Raw genomic sequence first — 17,686 nt, 5'->3', positions numbered from 1 at the left:
TGCTGAAATTTCAAGTCCAACATAGACTATTCCTGCCCTTTCCAATCGAGTAGTGGGGGAGGGGGGTTTGCCTCTTCCACCTCCACTGGGAGTCTGTTCCGTGCTTCTTCCGCGCTTTCTGTGATGATTTATTTCCTTGCCTTTCAGTCTCACATCTTACGCAATTTTCAGAAGTCATTTACCCAGATAAATATGAAAAATCGCCCAGTATGCGCAGGGATCAGCAACGCACTTGACTTTTAGGCACTGAACAGCTAGGCATTCCCCGGGCGGGCAGGTTTCAGTCAGTAGAGGAAAGTCACGCCCGTAGGTGACATTATCCAAACTACTTGTGTTATTTTCCAGGGTAAAAACAAGTACAGAAAGAGCAGATGCAAACCTTTGTGTGTACTTTCTACCCAAGGCAGTTCTCATAGAGAAAGAATGCTCTTACTTTTCCCCTTTAAGAACCGGTGCAAAGCCCGTAGTTTGCAATGATGCCGGCACCAACTGCCCCCAATCGCAACGCCTCATTTTAGATCTTCCTTTCAACTGAAAAATGTTTGCTTCTTCTGCGTTAGTTATATCTTTGAAGTGTTCATATAGTCTCCTCTCACTCTCTCTTCTAGAGTCTAGGTCCTTAAATCTTTCCACATAGGGCCTTCTGCGAAAACAGAATTTCATTCTGCGTCACATACCTGGGAGCTTTAACTGTTATTGCAAAACTACTGAAAGAGCAAAACCAAACAAACAAATAGCTTTGCTGCTATCACAGAACAAAACCAGTTTGTTATAACCGGGCCTGCTGGCCTACTCGTGTGAAGTCATGCCAAACGTCTTGCAAGTTCAAGGAACGTCGAGAGGCAAAAATGCCAGGTTTACACAAATCTACACAATCCACTGGGAACTGAAACTGGGTCCAGATACAAAATATGCACTCTGCGGAATCCAGGATGGAATCTGTCCTTCTCGAGCAACACATGTGTGCGTTTGCAAAGTGATGTTTAAATCAAGACTCATCAAACCTTTCCCCAGAGTGCACTTACTTCTACTGTTGGACCGGTTGATTATAAAGTTACAATCTTCTGCTTATTTACATTATCCATATAGGATACATTCTGGAGGAGGGGAAATAATGCGAACCAGAAGTCATTCTTTGGCAAACAATGAGCGGTGTCAGTAATCGTGCGAGGCGGGGGTGGTTGGCTCCACATGCTAAGCTACACCAAAGAAACTTATTATACATTTGCAAAGAAGAATCAAAGTGAAAGCCGCCACCCCACTCCCCACATTATGTTTAAATGATCCCATGCCATGTAAAAAGCAGGAAGCCCCACTGATATTACCTGCATTATATCTAAGGAATGGAAAACATGATAAAGACGAAAATCTATGTACTGTTTCTGTTTACTAGGGGGGAAAAAAACCCTGCAGAGCCACTAGGGTAACCAGCTGCAGGTGTCTAACTGTGGATTCATTGTTGTTTCATACTCACAACAATGCGTTTCCTTTCCGAAATTCTCTAGAGCTGAATCAAGTCATAGGACATGCAGAGTACAGTGTCAGAAGGAGCCGTACCTTACCTTCATCCTATGAATGTTTGCATCAAACCAGAATTCCGAAACAATAACGCAGAGCTGTTTCATTCCGACTGAAGCCTAAAACCCGTGGGAATCATTAAGCACTGGAACAAGTTGCTTAGGTAAGCAATGGAATCTCCATCATTGGAAGAAACTGAAGAGCAGATTGGACTTGTGCGTGTGGCATGGTAAAAGTACAATGGGTTTTCAACCTCTACATTCCACAGAAACTCCAATAACCTGTTCATGACTAAAGCCAAGGAACGTTTCTCATCCTCCTTAAGCTATCCACTGCTTTTGACACTGTTGATCACTGTCTACTCCTTGTAGGGGTAACTCCATAGGGGGAGCAGAAGGAGGCCAGGCCAACTCAGGCAAGGATCTTGCTGCTCAGCCACTCCCTCAGTCTGCCTGGTCCACTTTGGTGCTTGCCTATCCTGAAATTCACTGTATACTCTATTACCCAACCTACCCACTCCATTTGCAAATTTCTGGAGCCACCACTGACTCCTTGATACACTGCACTTGATTGTATTTTGAGTCTCTGTTCAGGTTTTCTTCTTACCTCTCCCATCTGGTCGTTCTTCCTCCACCAAAATTCTATCCTCTCTAGAATTTTTCCTTCAGTGCTCTGATTTCCTCCCATGGCCTTTAGTACTACTTTTATTATGACGACTCCCTGATTTACCTCTCAACACCAAAAATTTAACCAAGAATCCAATTCCAAATCTCAGCCTGCTTGTCTCTCATTGTTGCCTGAATGTCCTGCTTTCACATTAAACTTAACATGCCCAAGACAGACCATCTTGTCTTTCTCCCCAAACCCTCTTCCCTTCTTTCTCCTTTACCTTGATGGATGGTGCACGCTTTCTCTCATTCCCTCAGCCAATAACTTTGATTCTTATTTGTAATGAATGTTTGTCTTGACTAGATTGTAAGTTCCATGGAGCAGGGGCTCTCTTGTCTACCTGTACAGTGCTGCATATGTCTAGAAGTGCTATAGAAATGATAAATAATAGACGTAGGGTAAGATAGTGAATGAAAAGATAATCCATGGCATATTATTAGAACTGAATGTAGGATTTGATGGATGAGTATCACTGGCAAAACAGAAGACCTCTGTGATTGTATGTACATTCACATCCAGCACAGATGGGGTGGGATTCTAATTATGGCACCTGGAACACAAGACATCCCAGAGAGAAGACATAACTAACAGTGTTAGTACATGTTAATGTACAGAGATACTTCAGGTTGATTTTACCCAAGGAACACTAACATAGCAGATATTCAAATGCCTACACCAGATGTATTTCTGCTAAACTTCCATTTATACTGAAATCCCTCCACCAGACTCTGCCCTAAATTCTCTAGTCTAACTACCGAGCTGACTATACCTTTTTCTTGAAATATATTTATCGATTGACAGTATTTAGGCATCAAGTACCATTGGTATCTCCATGTTCTTATGAGCGATAGTAAGGGGATAAATAATAGGCCAACTACCTTCACAGAGCTCCAGGGCCATCCTCACAGACAGAGTCTATCTTGGTCACATAAGCGTACATTTCGTTTTAGTAACTTTTCACATCAAAAGTTCAGTTGGTTGGATTCTTAATCATCATTATGTTTTTTTAGATCAAGACATCTCTTGCCTTTATTAGGTTTTCCCACCTCCTGGCAGTCTACTGCAGCTGATCCCAATTAACAATAGAAGATCGCTAAGGTCTGCATCCTCTGCAATCTTAAACTAGACAATTTTTCTTTAAAAAAATGAAGTGTTGCCTTCTCAACCTTGCTCAGCAAAAGATTTAATCGTCCTCACTGTAAAAAGGTTCTCTCGTAACCTAATATTTTGTTAATTTACAAAATAAAATCCCCAGATATCTACCCTCCCATTCAGTTCCCCGGTACTCCATTAGAAAACTAGGAGAAGAGAGAGGAGCTAAGATAGCAGCACAAGCCTGACGTGGCTCCAAATGCTTGGTTTTACCTGTTTTCTTGATGTAAGATGCCCTCAACGAGAAAGGGAAGGGTGAGAGTGTTGCCCTCTGTGACTTCTCCCCCTCTAGATCAGCGGTCCATCACGGAGTTTGCATCTCCCATGTCCTCCTCACTGCGGGCTTCAAGCCCTATTGGTGAAGCTGTGAGAGGAGCTATGTTTTCACCAGGGGACGTTTCACTCAGGACGCCAGCCACCACCTATGCCTCACAGGAAGATGCTGTTTTGTCCCGGGCGCACAGTGATGATCTCACCATTGATACTTGTATGAAGGGGCTATTAGCATTGTTCCTGGGTTGGTGCATGACTCCTCTTCTCCATGCGAGAATATTGGTGTGGGTGCTTGCAGTCTAACAAATTACCTTTGGAATTTGCTTCAGTGGGACTATTGGGGTCAATAGCTCAAGAAGAGGGTGAGTCCATGATGAGATTTTTTTTTTCCTATTATTAAACCAGTGATGGTAACGCTTGGTGCCTTATGGAATTTGGTTACTAATTTGTCTCAGTCCTTTATGGTGCATTCTCACAATGTGAAGGCTGATGCTCAAAGGTTGGACTCGGTGGTATAAGACCATCAGCGTATATTTCAGGAACAGCCTGAGAGATTTCAAGATATCGAAAAGAAAGCTCAGGATCTTAAAAATTTGAATTTGGTTATTTTTCATGAGCAACCTTTTCTAACCAGGAGAGTGGAGAATATAGAAAACTAGCTTTGGCATTTGAATTTGAGATTGACTAAATTTTCCAACGGTAACAGGAGAAAATATTTCATGGATGTTTTACAGATTCCATCTGATCAGATCCCCACTCTCAACAAGGTTTATTTTCTTCCTTTTAAGCCTTGAATTGTCCAGCTGGGTCCCCCTAAACCTTTTATGATTTTAGGAAGCTTGTCTGCAATATTGGAAACTTCTACAACTAAGATTATACAGAGAGCTGCATTATTTGCTTCTTTTATGTATGATAATGATTTAAGTTTTGTGATGAAAAAATATTTCATGCACATGAATGTGAATTTTCTAGGTGACCTGGTCAGGATCTATGCAGACCTGGCCAAGGTCACTCAAGAAAGAAGGAATAGGTTTCTAGGAATGCACCAAGAAGTTCAAGCTCTTGGCACTTCCTAATTCCTCAAATATCCGTGCAAATGCATGGTCAAATTAAATGCATAGTGTTCTGGGTTTTTTGGATGCCAGGGCTGGGAATGTGCTCCCAACTAGCTAAGATTTTGAGTGAATTTATCTCTGTCCTTTTTGAATCGAGGAGGGGAATTGTGATTGGGTTATAGCTTTTTCCTTATTAAATCTCTTTCATTTTATATTTACTCCTCTTTTCCTACTCCTTCCCCAGATTTGTTGTTTCTTATTGTAAAAGCTCTCATGATGATTCTGTGCAAAGTTTGTGCTTTGTATTTAATTTTGGAAATGGAAGAAATAAATATTAAAAAAAAAATAGAAAAGTAAAATAAGAAAAGAAAAAAGAATGCATGTTGAGCTTAGCTTGTCTTTGATGAGCAGGATCATCTAGTAGCCCAAAGGAGTGGCTTATAAAGAGAGGTCACATAAGCTCTCACACTGAAACCAACCACCCTAACAGACAGCAAACAAATCAAACTTATAGAGGCGGAGGTAACAAAGTTAGGGTAAGCGGGTATCAGCAAGCCGGGGCAAGTGCTAGACCTCCTATGAAACCATGGAGGTAGCCCAGACCTCTCAGACATCCACCCATACTCTGTTGAACACAAGATCCATTTAACAACTTTTCTGAAGAATTTTGTATAAGGCAAGTAAAAATTGTTAAGGAATGGTCACATGACCTAAAAAAAAATCCAAATGTTCTCCAACAATCAGATTGGATCTCACACTCATCTCTATGATACAACAAAAAAGGCAGATGTTTCAGGAACAAACTTGCTTTAGAGGGAAACTTATCTCAATCATAAATTCGCTCAATGTCAGCTCACCGCTCTCACCACAGTGAAGTTCTTCTAGTAACCCTACATCAATCTGACCCCGATTTCTGACGTTTACAATAGAAATCACGGGACGAAGAGAGCCAATTGCTGTTTCTAAGGCAACACTGGTGCCCATCATGCCTAGGCTTGCCTTGGATCCTCTCCTATTCAGAGGAATAGGTTGCACCACTATTGACGGACGCATCCTGCAACGGCCTCTTCCTGACCCACACAAGTCCACCCAATATATTTGCTCAGATTAATCCTTTCTTTTGGAATGGCCACCTTTCGGAAGGCGGCTGCAGAAAGGCTGAAGAAGCTGCCTGAATTAATAAATGTCTTCAAGAAATACGGCACTTTCGTCCTTTGGTTGTAGGATTTAATTCGAGAAGAGGAGGTTTAGGTTTCCAAGCACTAACATATGAGTTTGTTAGGAATCTCATTTTTCTGGGGGGGTTTTTTTTCTTTTTTAATGGAACCATTCTGTGCCCATTTTTGCTTTGAAAGCTTTTTCCTCTCCTCCTTCTCTTGTATATATAAATACCGAGTGGAAATATTGTTACATTTGGTTGCTGGCTAATAATAAACAGAACTCCAGAACAATGGATGCTCAGAAAAATGCAAGCAATGGGCCCATTGCATTCAAGCTGCATTTCCAGATCGACTCCTCAGACCTCACTATCATTTTCATCTCATCCTTTTTGTTTTGTTTTGTTTTTTTACTGTGCTTCTTTAGAATACAATTCTAAATTCTTAATTTGTGAAAAAGAAAATGGGAAAAATAAATGTAATAATATGCAAATTAAAAAGAAATGTGCTGTGTACATAGTAACACAGTAAATGTCAGCCAAAAAGGCCAAGCCGTCCATCCAATCTGCCCAGCATGTTTGTTTTGTTTTTATTAAAGGGTAATAATGCAGGTTACCCCCATGCTTTCTATTATTGGTAGTGACCGCAGATCCATGCAGGTTACCCCCATGCTTTCTGTTATTGGTAGTGACCGCAGACCCATGCAGGTTACCCCCATGCTTTCTGTTATTGGTAGTGACCGCAGACCCATGCAGGTTACCCCCATGCTTTCTGTTATTGGTAGTGACCGCAGACCCATGCAGGTTACCCCCATGCTTTCTGTTATTGGTAGTGACCGCCGATCCATGCAGGTTACCCCCATGCTTTCTGTTATTGGTAGTGACCGCCGATCCATGCAGGTTACCCCCATGCTTTCTGTTATTGGTAGTGACCGCAGACCCATGCAGGTTACCCCCCATGCTTTCTGTTATTGGTAGTGACCGCAGATCCAAGCAGGTTACCCTGGTTTAGTGTGTGCTTGCTATGCAGAAGTCTATGATAGGGACAGGCAACTCGTCTTCCAGAGGGTCAAACCGGTCTGCTTTTTAGTGTAAATGAGATTTTTACCAGGTGCAAGTTAAATAGCATACCATGCTTACCTCCATGTATTTATTTAGCAAATATTCATTAGTTCTAAAGGTTAATACCTGCCTCAGACTAGGTGAGGCAGACTAGTGTACAAATCAGTGCCTTATCTTGTGCAATAATCTTGCGACCAATGATTAGTCAGCCCAAAGCTATATAGGCTTCATATATAAGCCAATTGCTTCTAGAGGCATTATATGACGGTCGTAAGATTCCTTTAATAAGAGTTCCTTTTTGTATAGCTGAATTTTATATTTTGTGATAATTTCATATTTTCAAGCTATTTGGGGTTTATTATTGTACTATGTCTCAGACTAGGTGTTACATTTTTATTGTGCATGCTGTTTCAAGGACTTAGCTAACAGGATTCTTTAGAACATAAAAACATAAGATATGCCATACTGGGTCAGATCAAGGGTCCATCAAGCCCAGCATCCTGTGTCCAACAGTGGCCAGTCCAGGCTACAAGTACCTGAATAGATTCCAAGCTACTAATCCTTATTGATTAATAGCAGTTTATGGATTTTTCCTCTAGGAACTTATTCAAAATATTTTTAAACCCATCTATACTAACTGCCTTAACCACATCCTCTGCCAATGAATTTCAGAGTTTAATTATGCATTGAGTGAAAAATAATTTTCTCTGATTTGTTTTAAATGAGCCTCTTGCTAACTTCATGGAGTGCCCCCTATTCCTTGTATTATATGAAAGAGTAAATAACAGATTCACATTTACTGATTCAAGTCTTTTCATGATTTTGGAGACCTCTATCATATCACCCCCCTCAGCCATTTCTTCTCCAAGCTGAACCGACCTAGCCTCTTTAGCCTTTCCTGATAGGGCATCCGTTCCTTTGGGGGTAACTGATGGATGACATGGGGCTGTTCGAACATGGGACAAGATGGAGGACAGTGACAGAGGATGTGGCCAGAGAGGAAAGATATCAAATACTGCAGGAAATTCAAAACCAAATGTCACATTTGTTTAAACAAGAAAATGTATTTTCAAACCAAAGGTTAACAGACAATAACTTTTTCAAACATTGCTGTACACTGCACTGTGTATAAGGCACAAAGATGTGACAACCGTGAATAAAGCACCATCCCACAAGTTCCAGCTGGATGCCATGATTGTGCTGAAACATTGCTCTGCATGTCTTCTGTTTCCTGCATGGGCTCCGAGGACATGAACAGTCTTGCAAGAGAGACAAGGCTGCAGCACTTTAGCCATAAAAGTTCTTGACAGAAAGAATTCAATTGCGATGAGAAGGGATGCTTACAAGGAAACCTCTGCCCATCCAAGGTTGGATCATTCTCTTCAGCCTCTCCACCTCTCGCAGCAGCAATTTGGGTACGCAGTGGTTTTGGCAGTTGGCTGAACTTGCATCGCTAGTAGACGGTGTTGACGACTGCTGTGCTTAATCTATTGAAAGACCACTGCATGCATTCTGAGGCCGCAGCGTGACCTGCTGTTAATGTGCCATTCCTGTCCCTTCACTACCAGGTGCTCGGAGAGGAGGGATTGATGGTTCAATGACTTAGCTGACAGATTTCACTCCCTGCTGCCAATGGGATGGCTGAGGTGCCTTCTGATGCCAGTCCTTCTCCCCCTTGGCAGACAGCCAAGGTGTGTGTTTTTGGCCTGGCTTTTCCCTCTTCTAGAAGTTCCATGTCCTCTCCTGGGGGTCCTGACGCTCTCGCACTTCTGACCTCAGCGCTGACCACCATATGCCAGGCTCTCTCTTATCTAGCTTTGCAGCAAGGGGGCCGAGTCATGAGAAGAGTACCAAACATGCTGACTTTAGCATGTACATATATTTTTGTCATGGCCTCATGCTTTTTTTGTGCAGACCATTACCGTCACATAGAAGCTACAAGTTTATGAGTTAGCATACACGCTAATATGTTCACATGCCATGGAGGCTTTTTACTGTATGTACTATAACATAAGAACATAAGAACATAAGAAAATGCCATACTGGGTCAGACCAAGGGTCCATCAAGCCCAGCATCCTGTTTCCAACAGTGGCCAATCCAGGCCATAAGAACCTGGCAAGTACCCAAAAACTAAGTCTATTCCATGTAACCATTGCTAATGGCAGTGGCTATTCTCTAAGTGAACTTAATAGCAGGTAATGGACTTCTCCTCCAAGAACTTATCCAATCCTTTTTTAAACACAGCTATACTAACTACACGAACCACATTCTCTGGCAACAAATTCCAGAGTTTAATTGTGCGTTGAGTAAAAAAGAACTTTCTCCGATTAGTTTTAAATGTGCCCCATGCTAACTTCATGGAGTGTCCCCTAGTCTTTCTACTATCCGAAAGAGTAAATAACCGATTCACATCTACCCATTCTAGACCTCTCATGATTTTAAACACCTCTATCATATCCCCCCTCAGTCGTCTCTTCTCCAAGATGAAAAGTCCTAACCTCTTTAGTCTTTCCTCATAGGGGAGTTGTTCCATTCCCCTTATCATTTTGGTAGCCCTTCTCTGTACCTTCTCCATCGCAATTATATCTTTTTTGAGATGCGGCGACCAGAATTGTACACAGTATTCAAGGTGCGGTCTCACCATGGAGCGATACAGAGGCATTATGACATTTTCCGTTTTATTCATCATTCCTTTTCTAATAATTCCCAACATTCTGTTTGCTTTTTTGACTGCCGCAGCACACTGAACCGACAATTTCAATGTGTTATCCACTATGACACCTAGATCTCTTTCTTGGGTTGTAGCACCTAATATGGAACCCAACATCGTGTAATTATAGCATGGGTTATTTTTCCCTATATGCATCACCTTGCACTTATCCACATTAAATTTCATCTGCCATTTGGATGCCCAATTTTCCAGTCTCACAAGGTCTTCCTGCAATTTATCACAATCTGCTTGTGATTTAACTACTCTGAACAATTTTGTGTCATCTGCAAATTTGATTATCTCACTCGTCGTATTTCTTTCCAGATCATTTATAAATATATTGAACAGTAAGGGTCCCAATACAGATCCCTGAGGCACTCCACTGTCCACTCCCTTCCACTGAGAAAATTGCCCATTTAATCCTACTCTCTGTTTCCTGTCTTTTAGCCAGTTTGCAATCCACGAAAGGACATCGCCACCTATCCCATGACTTTTTACTTTTCCTAGAAGCCTCTCATGAGGAACTTTGTCAAACGCCTTCTGAAAATCCAAGTATACTATATCTACCGGTTCACCTTTATCCACATGTTTATTATCTCCTTCAAAAAAGTGAAGCAGATTTGTGAGGCAAGACTTGCCCTGGGTAAAGCCATAAAATGTTGTAGTGTGCATATTAAATATTAACACTTGCACGCTAAACACTTTTAGCATGAGTTTTAGTGTATAGGCCTGGCTAATTCACATAATTTGGTTATCCTAAAAACCTACTTGAAATCTGTAGTTGCCCACCCTTGGTCTACAGTACTGAATATCTTAATGGGAAAATTTTGAGTAACTGCATACCTCAACTGAATTTGAATTTATTAAAATTTATTATCCACACTTATCACAGCAGGCCATTTCAAGGCAGATTCCATAAAAAACACACATAACAAATGCAAAACAAAAACAACATACACAAAGATTAAAAATATATATGTATACAAAGCTGCAGAGTCAATGAAGCAGACTAACTAGCTATATATAGTAACACAGTAACGATGGCAGAAAAGGTCCAAATGGTCCATCCAATCTGCCCAGCCAGCTTCTCTCGGTAATATCTGCCACGCTGTGTAGGTCACCTCAGGTTTCCCTTAAGGGAAGTCAGTGCAGTTACCACCAGTTCTTATGATAAGGGTAAATACGTTTGTAAGGGATTGATTTATTTATTTATTTTTAACAACTTGTTGCGGGCCGTAGAGCGCACACTGCATGTTACTACACCTCCCTCTTACATCCTAAACTATTTCTACTTTGAGGAGCAGAAAGGTCACAAGGACTCTCCTTTAATATGTGTTTGGTCCAGTCTCATCCACAGCTTAATCAGGAACAACTTTATTGAACAAAAAAATTAATTGAAAATGGACCAGTGGTAATCCCAAAAGTTTTACCAAAAAAAAATATCAACAAAAAACCACAAGTAGCTGTGTAGTACGGTATCACCCATGACTGTCAAAACACAGAAAGGAATTCTGCACCCTGTAAACAATGTCATCTCCTGACAGCATGGATACTGACATCAGATTTTATGCTCTCCGTGCCCGGGTTCTTTCAATGCTCTTGAAGGTGCAGGATATAAGATTGGATCCCAAAGACTATTTCAGCACCACAGAACTGAAATCCTGGCGATTTTACAAGGGAAGACTGAACACATGAATAAGATATGCTGGTAGGTGAGTAGAGTTCTGCTGAATTACATCTTCCATACTTGGGGTTATAAAATAGCTCAGATTGCCTGGCCAATGCGATAGCTTGGATGGTTGAATGGTCAGATGCTACATTGTGTTTCATGGTGGAAACAGTGCATTTCACTCCTCAGAGTTGGGGAGAGGGAACAAGAGAAGAACACTCTGTAGCTTTTTTTGTGTAGTTTGAGTAAAACATTATTTTTTATTATTCATTTAGATTGCGCTACAGTCTCTGGTCTCTGGGACTCTAATTCCAAACCACAATAAATAGCTGACTACTGAGCCAGCCAAGTTGAATATGCATACTTCCAGTAACCAGACAAAACAGAGTGTCTGTGCTACAGAGAAACGCACAACACTAAAACAACTAGGAGGAAAGAAACTGTGTCCAGTCTTCAAGCCTAGTAGGCTGTAAAACTCTGGCTCGTGCTGATTTTAGTGGAGTCTGGAGTTGAACGCTCCAGGGTGGGATTTTCTGCCAGGCCATCAACCTGTTTTGAACATTCTTCCTTTCCCCACTGCCAACCCCGACTCCACACCTTTTTTTCTCTAGAAAATTACTACTGGACTCATATCTCTGAGGGTAAACTATCTAGAAGGGTATTCCAGCAAGCCGTCAGTTGTAGCATCAATTACTTAAGGAGCCACCACCAAGCCCAGGGTGGCGCTGCCAAAAAAAAGAAATAGAAGGAAGTCAATAAGTAGAAGAGAAGCCGTGGTTTCAACTTTTCTTCATATTCTCCTAGTTAGATGGTTTTTCTCACAACTGCTTAACCTCTGTGTGTACTGGTTGCGATACTTTAACAAGTTCTGGTGAATTCTGCCAAATCTTGGTAAAACGCTAACCAGTCTTAAAAAGGTTGAATTTCTTTTGTGAGGTGAGGGTGGCTGCAGCAGCGATGGAGCAAAATACTCTATACTTCTAGCAAAGCTGCCAGTGTTGAACATATTCACAATCAAAGAAAACCTATGAGCTAGAACTATTAGCTGATACGGGATACTCAGTAAGCAGGACAAATGGTCAAAGCCTTTTCATTGGACCTTTCATCAGATGCAGACATCAACACCCAATTGTACTTAAGTATTGATAGTCTGAGTTCAGAAACTATTGACTTGTTCCAGTCTATAGTAAGAGCATTAAATCTGACCAAATCATTATAGACAGCCATTGTAGAAGAACCACATTATTCACTATCACAAGCCTAAACGATTTATGCTATAGTTTGCACAGATGGATTTTGAGAAATGTGTTTTTCATTACTGAATCAAAACTAATCATTTTCATTATCTACCATCTCCATTGCAGTTTGGCCAATATCCATAAGTCGTACAGAGGCAGTGAATAGAGAGCCATGGCTGGATTTTCAACAAGCATCCAAAACATCTCCAGAAGCCTGATGAAGGACCTCACGGGTGACTATCGGATCACTGATCAAAGTGTGCTAGCACGTGGGGCGGGCTTGATGTAATCTCACTGAAGCCATTTCACCAAAGAGAATTTGCATAAATCACATCTGCTGAGACCACCTAAGCTTGGAAGGCAGTCGCAATAAAAACCGTAGTGTTTATTATTATTAGCGCAATGACTCGAACAAGCAAGTGGCTGCCAACGTGCAGCTGAAATCCAACAGCTCCAGCCAGGCTAAAATAAACAAACTATGTGCTGCAATGTTAACCTACGGTTTTACTAGGATAGGGAGATGTGCATTCGTCTTGAAAGAGGCAATGACACACTCAGTTTCATTATGTTAATTCTAAATGAAACAGCCCGTAAAATTTGACAGCATTTCCTTTCCGTTTCAGAAGGCAGGCCCTGGACTGCTGCTGCAGCCCGAGCTTCCAAAGGCCCTCCCCCTGTATCTTGTACAGCGCTGACGGCCGTACAAGATACAGCAGTATTTACTTACCACTTATCTAAAACTCTGAGCGGTTTACAAGAGTACGGTCATAAAAAAACTGGCGCTATAAGACCATCAGATATGCCGGACTGGTCTGACCCCGTACGGCACAGAATTAAAACAGGACCCAGCAGGACAGGCGCCACTGTCTCATCTCAACTTCTACGATTCGACAGATGGGATGTTTCATTTCTTTATTAGAACTGTGCTGGGTGGGGAGTATCTCTACCCCCTTACTTTAACTTGTTTTTTTTTCCACTTTGTTTTTCCTTTCATTTCAATTAAACCAAAAAATAAGCAGGAAACACCACACATTTTTTAAAAATTTGAAACAAAAAAATACAATTTTTTTCTGTGCATGTCCCTACTTGGATAAGACTCAAGATCTGACATCGCCAGGCCAAGGAGACGCAGGGACAGGTTTTTCCTTTACAAAGTTGAGAACTTTTAGGACATATTGGGACTTTTAACTTGGAATTAATCTTTATGGAGCAACTTTCAATCCACAATCCTGTTAATTATATTATTTCCCAAATAGTGTGTTACAGCCAAGGATCTTCAGTTTCAGTTTATTCTCCCCGGGAACTTATCATTCTTTATTACAAACAACAAAAGGAAGAGAAAAAAAGCAGTCTTTTCCCCCACCAATTTTCTGCCATGTATGTTGCCTCTTATAAACGACGACAAATTCCCAGGGAAAATAAATAAAAGCTGAAAACAAAGTTCCCTACTTAGCGCTCTTGAATTTTGCCCCATAACTTAAAGCAGCAGCTGAGCACGTCCCCAGAAAACATCAGTTTCTTTGTTTGAAATGGCAGAAGAACGACGACAGACTAAGAGTCCTCTCCAGCCTCTATGACAGCACGTGCAAATCAATTAAAGGCCCTCGCTCTGCAGAAGTCACACGGTAACGTATTCTCTCTGAGCAGAGACAGAGGACTTTCCTAGAGAAAAGTTAAGTGCCAATTTTCCAATGCCGCCAAATCAGTCACCAACTCTAAATCATGTAGATTCAAGAAGAACAATGCTACTGAAAACACCTCTTATTTTGTAAAAAAAAAGTTGCTGTAATTGTTCAAAGTTGCCATTTTATAACATCAGTCAACATGTCATCAACAAGGACGATGGATCTACTGGCTGGCTGGAAGATTACTTGGACACTATAATCTATTTTGTAAACATTAAGAGGATCAATATAATGCTAATTAATAATCCTGTACTGAATGTAGGTTCAAAATTACAGTGCAAGCATAGCACAGGGGAGGGGCTATATCCAGAAGATACACTCTATAGCATTTCCCAACCCTCTCCTGGAGGCAGACCTATCCATGTAGGTTTTCAGGATTGCCATAATGAATAAGCATAAGATAGATTTGCATGCACTGAGTTTCCAATGTATGCAAATCTGTCTCATGCATATTGATTCCGGATATCCTGAAACCACATCTGGTTAGGTGTGCTTCCAGGAGAGGGCTGGGAAACCCTTGACGGCGTTCGTCAGTGCCATCTTTGAAATGAAGGTTGGCAACTCTGGGTCTGCCAGATCTCTTTGTACGTGGCTCGTTTCTTTGTTTCTCACACATTTCCAAATATTGCCCATTTTTTGATGTCATCACCCCAGACTGCTTTCCTTTTTCATGGTCCACCCCCTATCCTCCCTCCTATTCTATATTAGAACTTTTGCCATCAGACTCTCTGAATACATGACCAGCAGATGTCATTTTCCTTTTAAAGAGATCTTCTGTCAAGGTTAACTTCCCTCTTTATAGGGATATGCAGTTCAGCCCTATACAATATTGCATTCCACAATTCTAAATATCTATTGTTTACAAGAGGACTCACAATGAGATAGTCTTGGATTCTTTGTACCTGCAAAAGGAATCCAGTTTTCTGCAAGACCTATATGACTACAAAAACTGTGCATACAGTGAGATGTCCTGTGATTGGAAAAAAAAAAGCACTGAATTAATATATGCAGCCTCCCAATAAAGGACATCTAATAGGACAATTATCGTTCAGATTACAGTGTCGTAGCAAGAAATCTAACACCATCCAGGCAACCGTTGATGTGTTTTTCTCTACAACTAAAGCAACCACCACGAAATGAAAGCGAGGAACTTAAAACAAAAGGCTCAGGCTGGAACCCAACCAAACCTCCGCATTCCAGAGTGTGGCATCTGCCAGTCTGGTCACGGTGGCTAGATTTGCCCAATACTTGGCTGCATCAGTGGAATTCTAAGGGCAGGGAGATCAAAGGGAGTTCGGAGCAACGCAAAGTGACCTCAGTATGGTAATTCCACGTAAATGCTTGCTACTGGGATATAAAAACAGAGAACGACAGAAACACAGAGGGAGCCTCACCACCCTACATCCAGGCAGAATACGCTCTCCCTGTAGAATTACATCGCTGCTGGTTTTTGCATATATTATTACCCTTTCATGACCCGAGTATAAAGCAGGCAAGTATACTCACACCGGCGCGTGCAGAGGCTTACAAAGCCTGGGAAGGGAGTGTATATGAGAAAAACTCTCCTTTTTCAGGGTTTTTACCTCCGGTTCTGTATTTTAGCATGCCATTTGATACACACTGAAGCTGTTTCGCATGCATTAAAACTGTTTTAGCTCACGATAAAATGCAGACGTGAAAGTTTTTTGGGGTTTTTGGTGCTGTTCGGATGGGAAACGAGACAAAATGTCATTGGTGTTTTCAATTCACGTCATTTAAAAGTCTGCACTGGAATAAAAAATGGCTATTCCTGTTCCTTTCTATCATTTAATAAATAAATCGAATGTGATATCACCCAACTTAAAAGTCCAGGTTTATGCCTAAAAGCCACCTACTTGACGGAAAACAAGAAACACATGTAAGCCATAAGCAGCACAGAAGTACATGTTCAATGCTTTTCTCATTATATATTTTGGCTCTCCAAGCAGACTTGCTGCGTTCCTTGCCTCTCTCCCCGCTGGCCAATTTTTATGCTGTAACCAAAATGTGTTTTTTTACCCCTCCACATATGATCAGTTTAGGAACTAAGTGAAATTAGGGCAAAACTTAAAGTGACAAAAACCTATAAGGCAGTTTTCTTGCACACTTTTGAATTAGTGCACAATTATCCAAGGAAATTTTTTTTTTGGTAATACAACTTCTGGAAGGCAAAAGATCCCACAAAAAAAAAAAAAAAGGACAAGTAAATACTGCCAGCAGTGTGGGACCTTTTGCTCAAATCTTGAATTTGATACCCTTGTGCAAAACTCCTCCATTGTTTGCGAGGAAGTTTTCTGCGGATTACATTTCCCTTCCAGAAGCCCAGAAACATTGCAAATTACTCCTGTTTTGTCCTGAAACGTCAGAGAGAGTGCACAATGCCAAAACAGGTTTTCAAGCCTTGTTTTTCTTTTACAGACCAAGCAGAGCTTTGTACAACTGGCTTTCTGTCCTGCCAAAATACATTCCAAGCCGCAATCAACCAGAAACCACCTGGAAAGCCCGGAGCTCACCCCTTCATCTTAGGGACCCCTGCTTATTGCGCTCACCTTACAGGTCGTTCGGTAGGCGTAAGTCTACCACCAGTGGCCATACACCATGACCGTAACGCAGCAATACGGGGAGGGGATGTTTTATGAGCACACCGATTGGAGAATGCTTTGCACATTTATTGACTCTTGTGTTTGGTACAGAGTATCAAATGCAATTGGTGAAGCAGTAAAGCAATCTGCTCATCCAATCCATGGAGCACTCAGCAGGAGATTCATATGGGGGAGGGAAGAAAGTTGCTGGAAAGCCTTCAGGTAGCCACATAGGGAGTGTGTGTGAGGAAGGCTGTAGGTAGAGAAGTGATGGTTCTGGTATGGGAACTGTGGTGCCACAACTGGCAAAACCAGCTCACAAGGCGCCCTTCCAGTGATATGCAAGTCAACGGGTAGCACTGGGACTTCCAGAAGTTTACTGGTGCACTCCATCTACTGAAGGTTAAGAGCAATGACTTTCAAACCAAGGGTTGGAAGAAAATCTGAACCATAATCTGATCTGAGGTCTGGCAGGGGAAGCAGGTGATTTGACTGGTCAAGGTTATTTTACAAGGTTATGACACAGATCAGACCATTCTCATAAGGTGCAGATATCTTGCACCTGCTTAGCATGCTGATAGAGTCGCACTAACTCTGAATCTGTGATGTAGACACAAGAGATTGTATCCAAGCCAGATACCCAAGAAAGTCTAGACTGCACTTACCAATGCAGGTCCTACCATCTGTATGCAGTCGGAAGCCTGGTTTGCACTCACAGTAATAAGACCCCTGAGTGTTCACACATCTTTGCTGGCAGCCCCCATTATGAACCTGGCATTCGTCAACATCTGGGGGAAAAGACGGAAAGAGAAAACATAGGAAACTTCAGCAAGTGGGTATAAAAGCAGCTGAACGCTGAAAGCTGAGGCATAAAATGCAGTACTTAACTGAAGAACCG

At 41.6% G+C, this 17,686-nt stretch overlaps 1 protein-coding gene across 4 annotated transcripts in view; it reads right to left on the bottom strand.

Annotated features, from left to right (window-relative positions):
• MEGF6 (multiple EGF like domains 6) overlaps positions 1-17,686 on the bottom strand; it is a 262,583-nt gene that overhangs the window by 60,613 nt on the left and 184,284 nt on the right. For all 4 annotated transcript variants that reach the window (XM_029578136.1, XM_029578134.1, XM_029578135.1 and 1 more), the window contains one exon: positions 17,454-17,576. In XM_029578136.1, the coding sequence (XP_029433996.1) occupies positions 17,454-17,576 (123 nt within the window). The remainder of the gene's footprint in view (positions 1-17,453; positions 17,577-17,686) is intronic.

The sequence above is a fragment of the Rhinatrema bivittatum genome, chromosome 15 (assembly GCF_901001135.1).
Source record: "Rhinatrema bivittatum chromosome 15, aRhiBiv1.1, whole genome shotgun sequence".
NCBI lineage: Eukaryota > Metazoa > Chordata > Amphibia > Gymnophiona > Rhinatrematidae > Rhinatrema > Rhinatrema bivittatum.
Note: the sequence above shows the minus strand (reverse complement) of the source record. Positions and strands in the feature narration are given on the sequence as shown.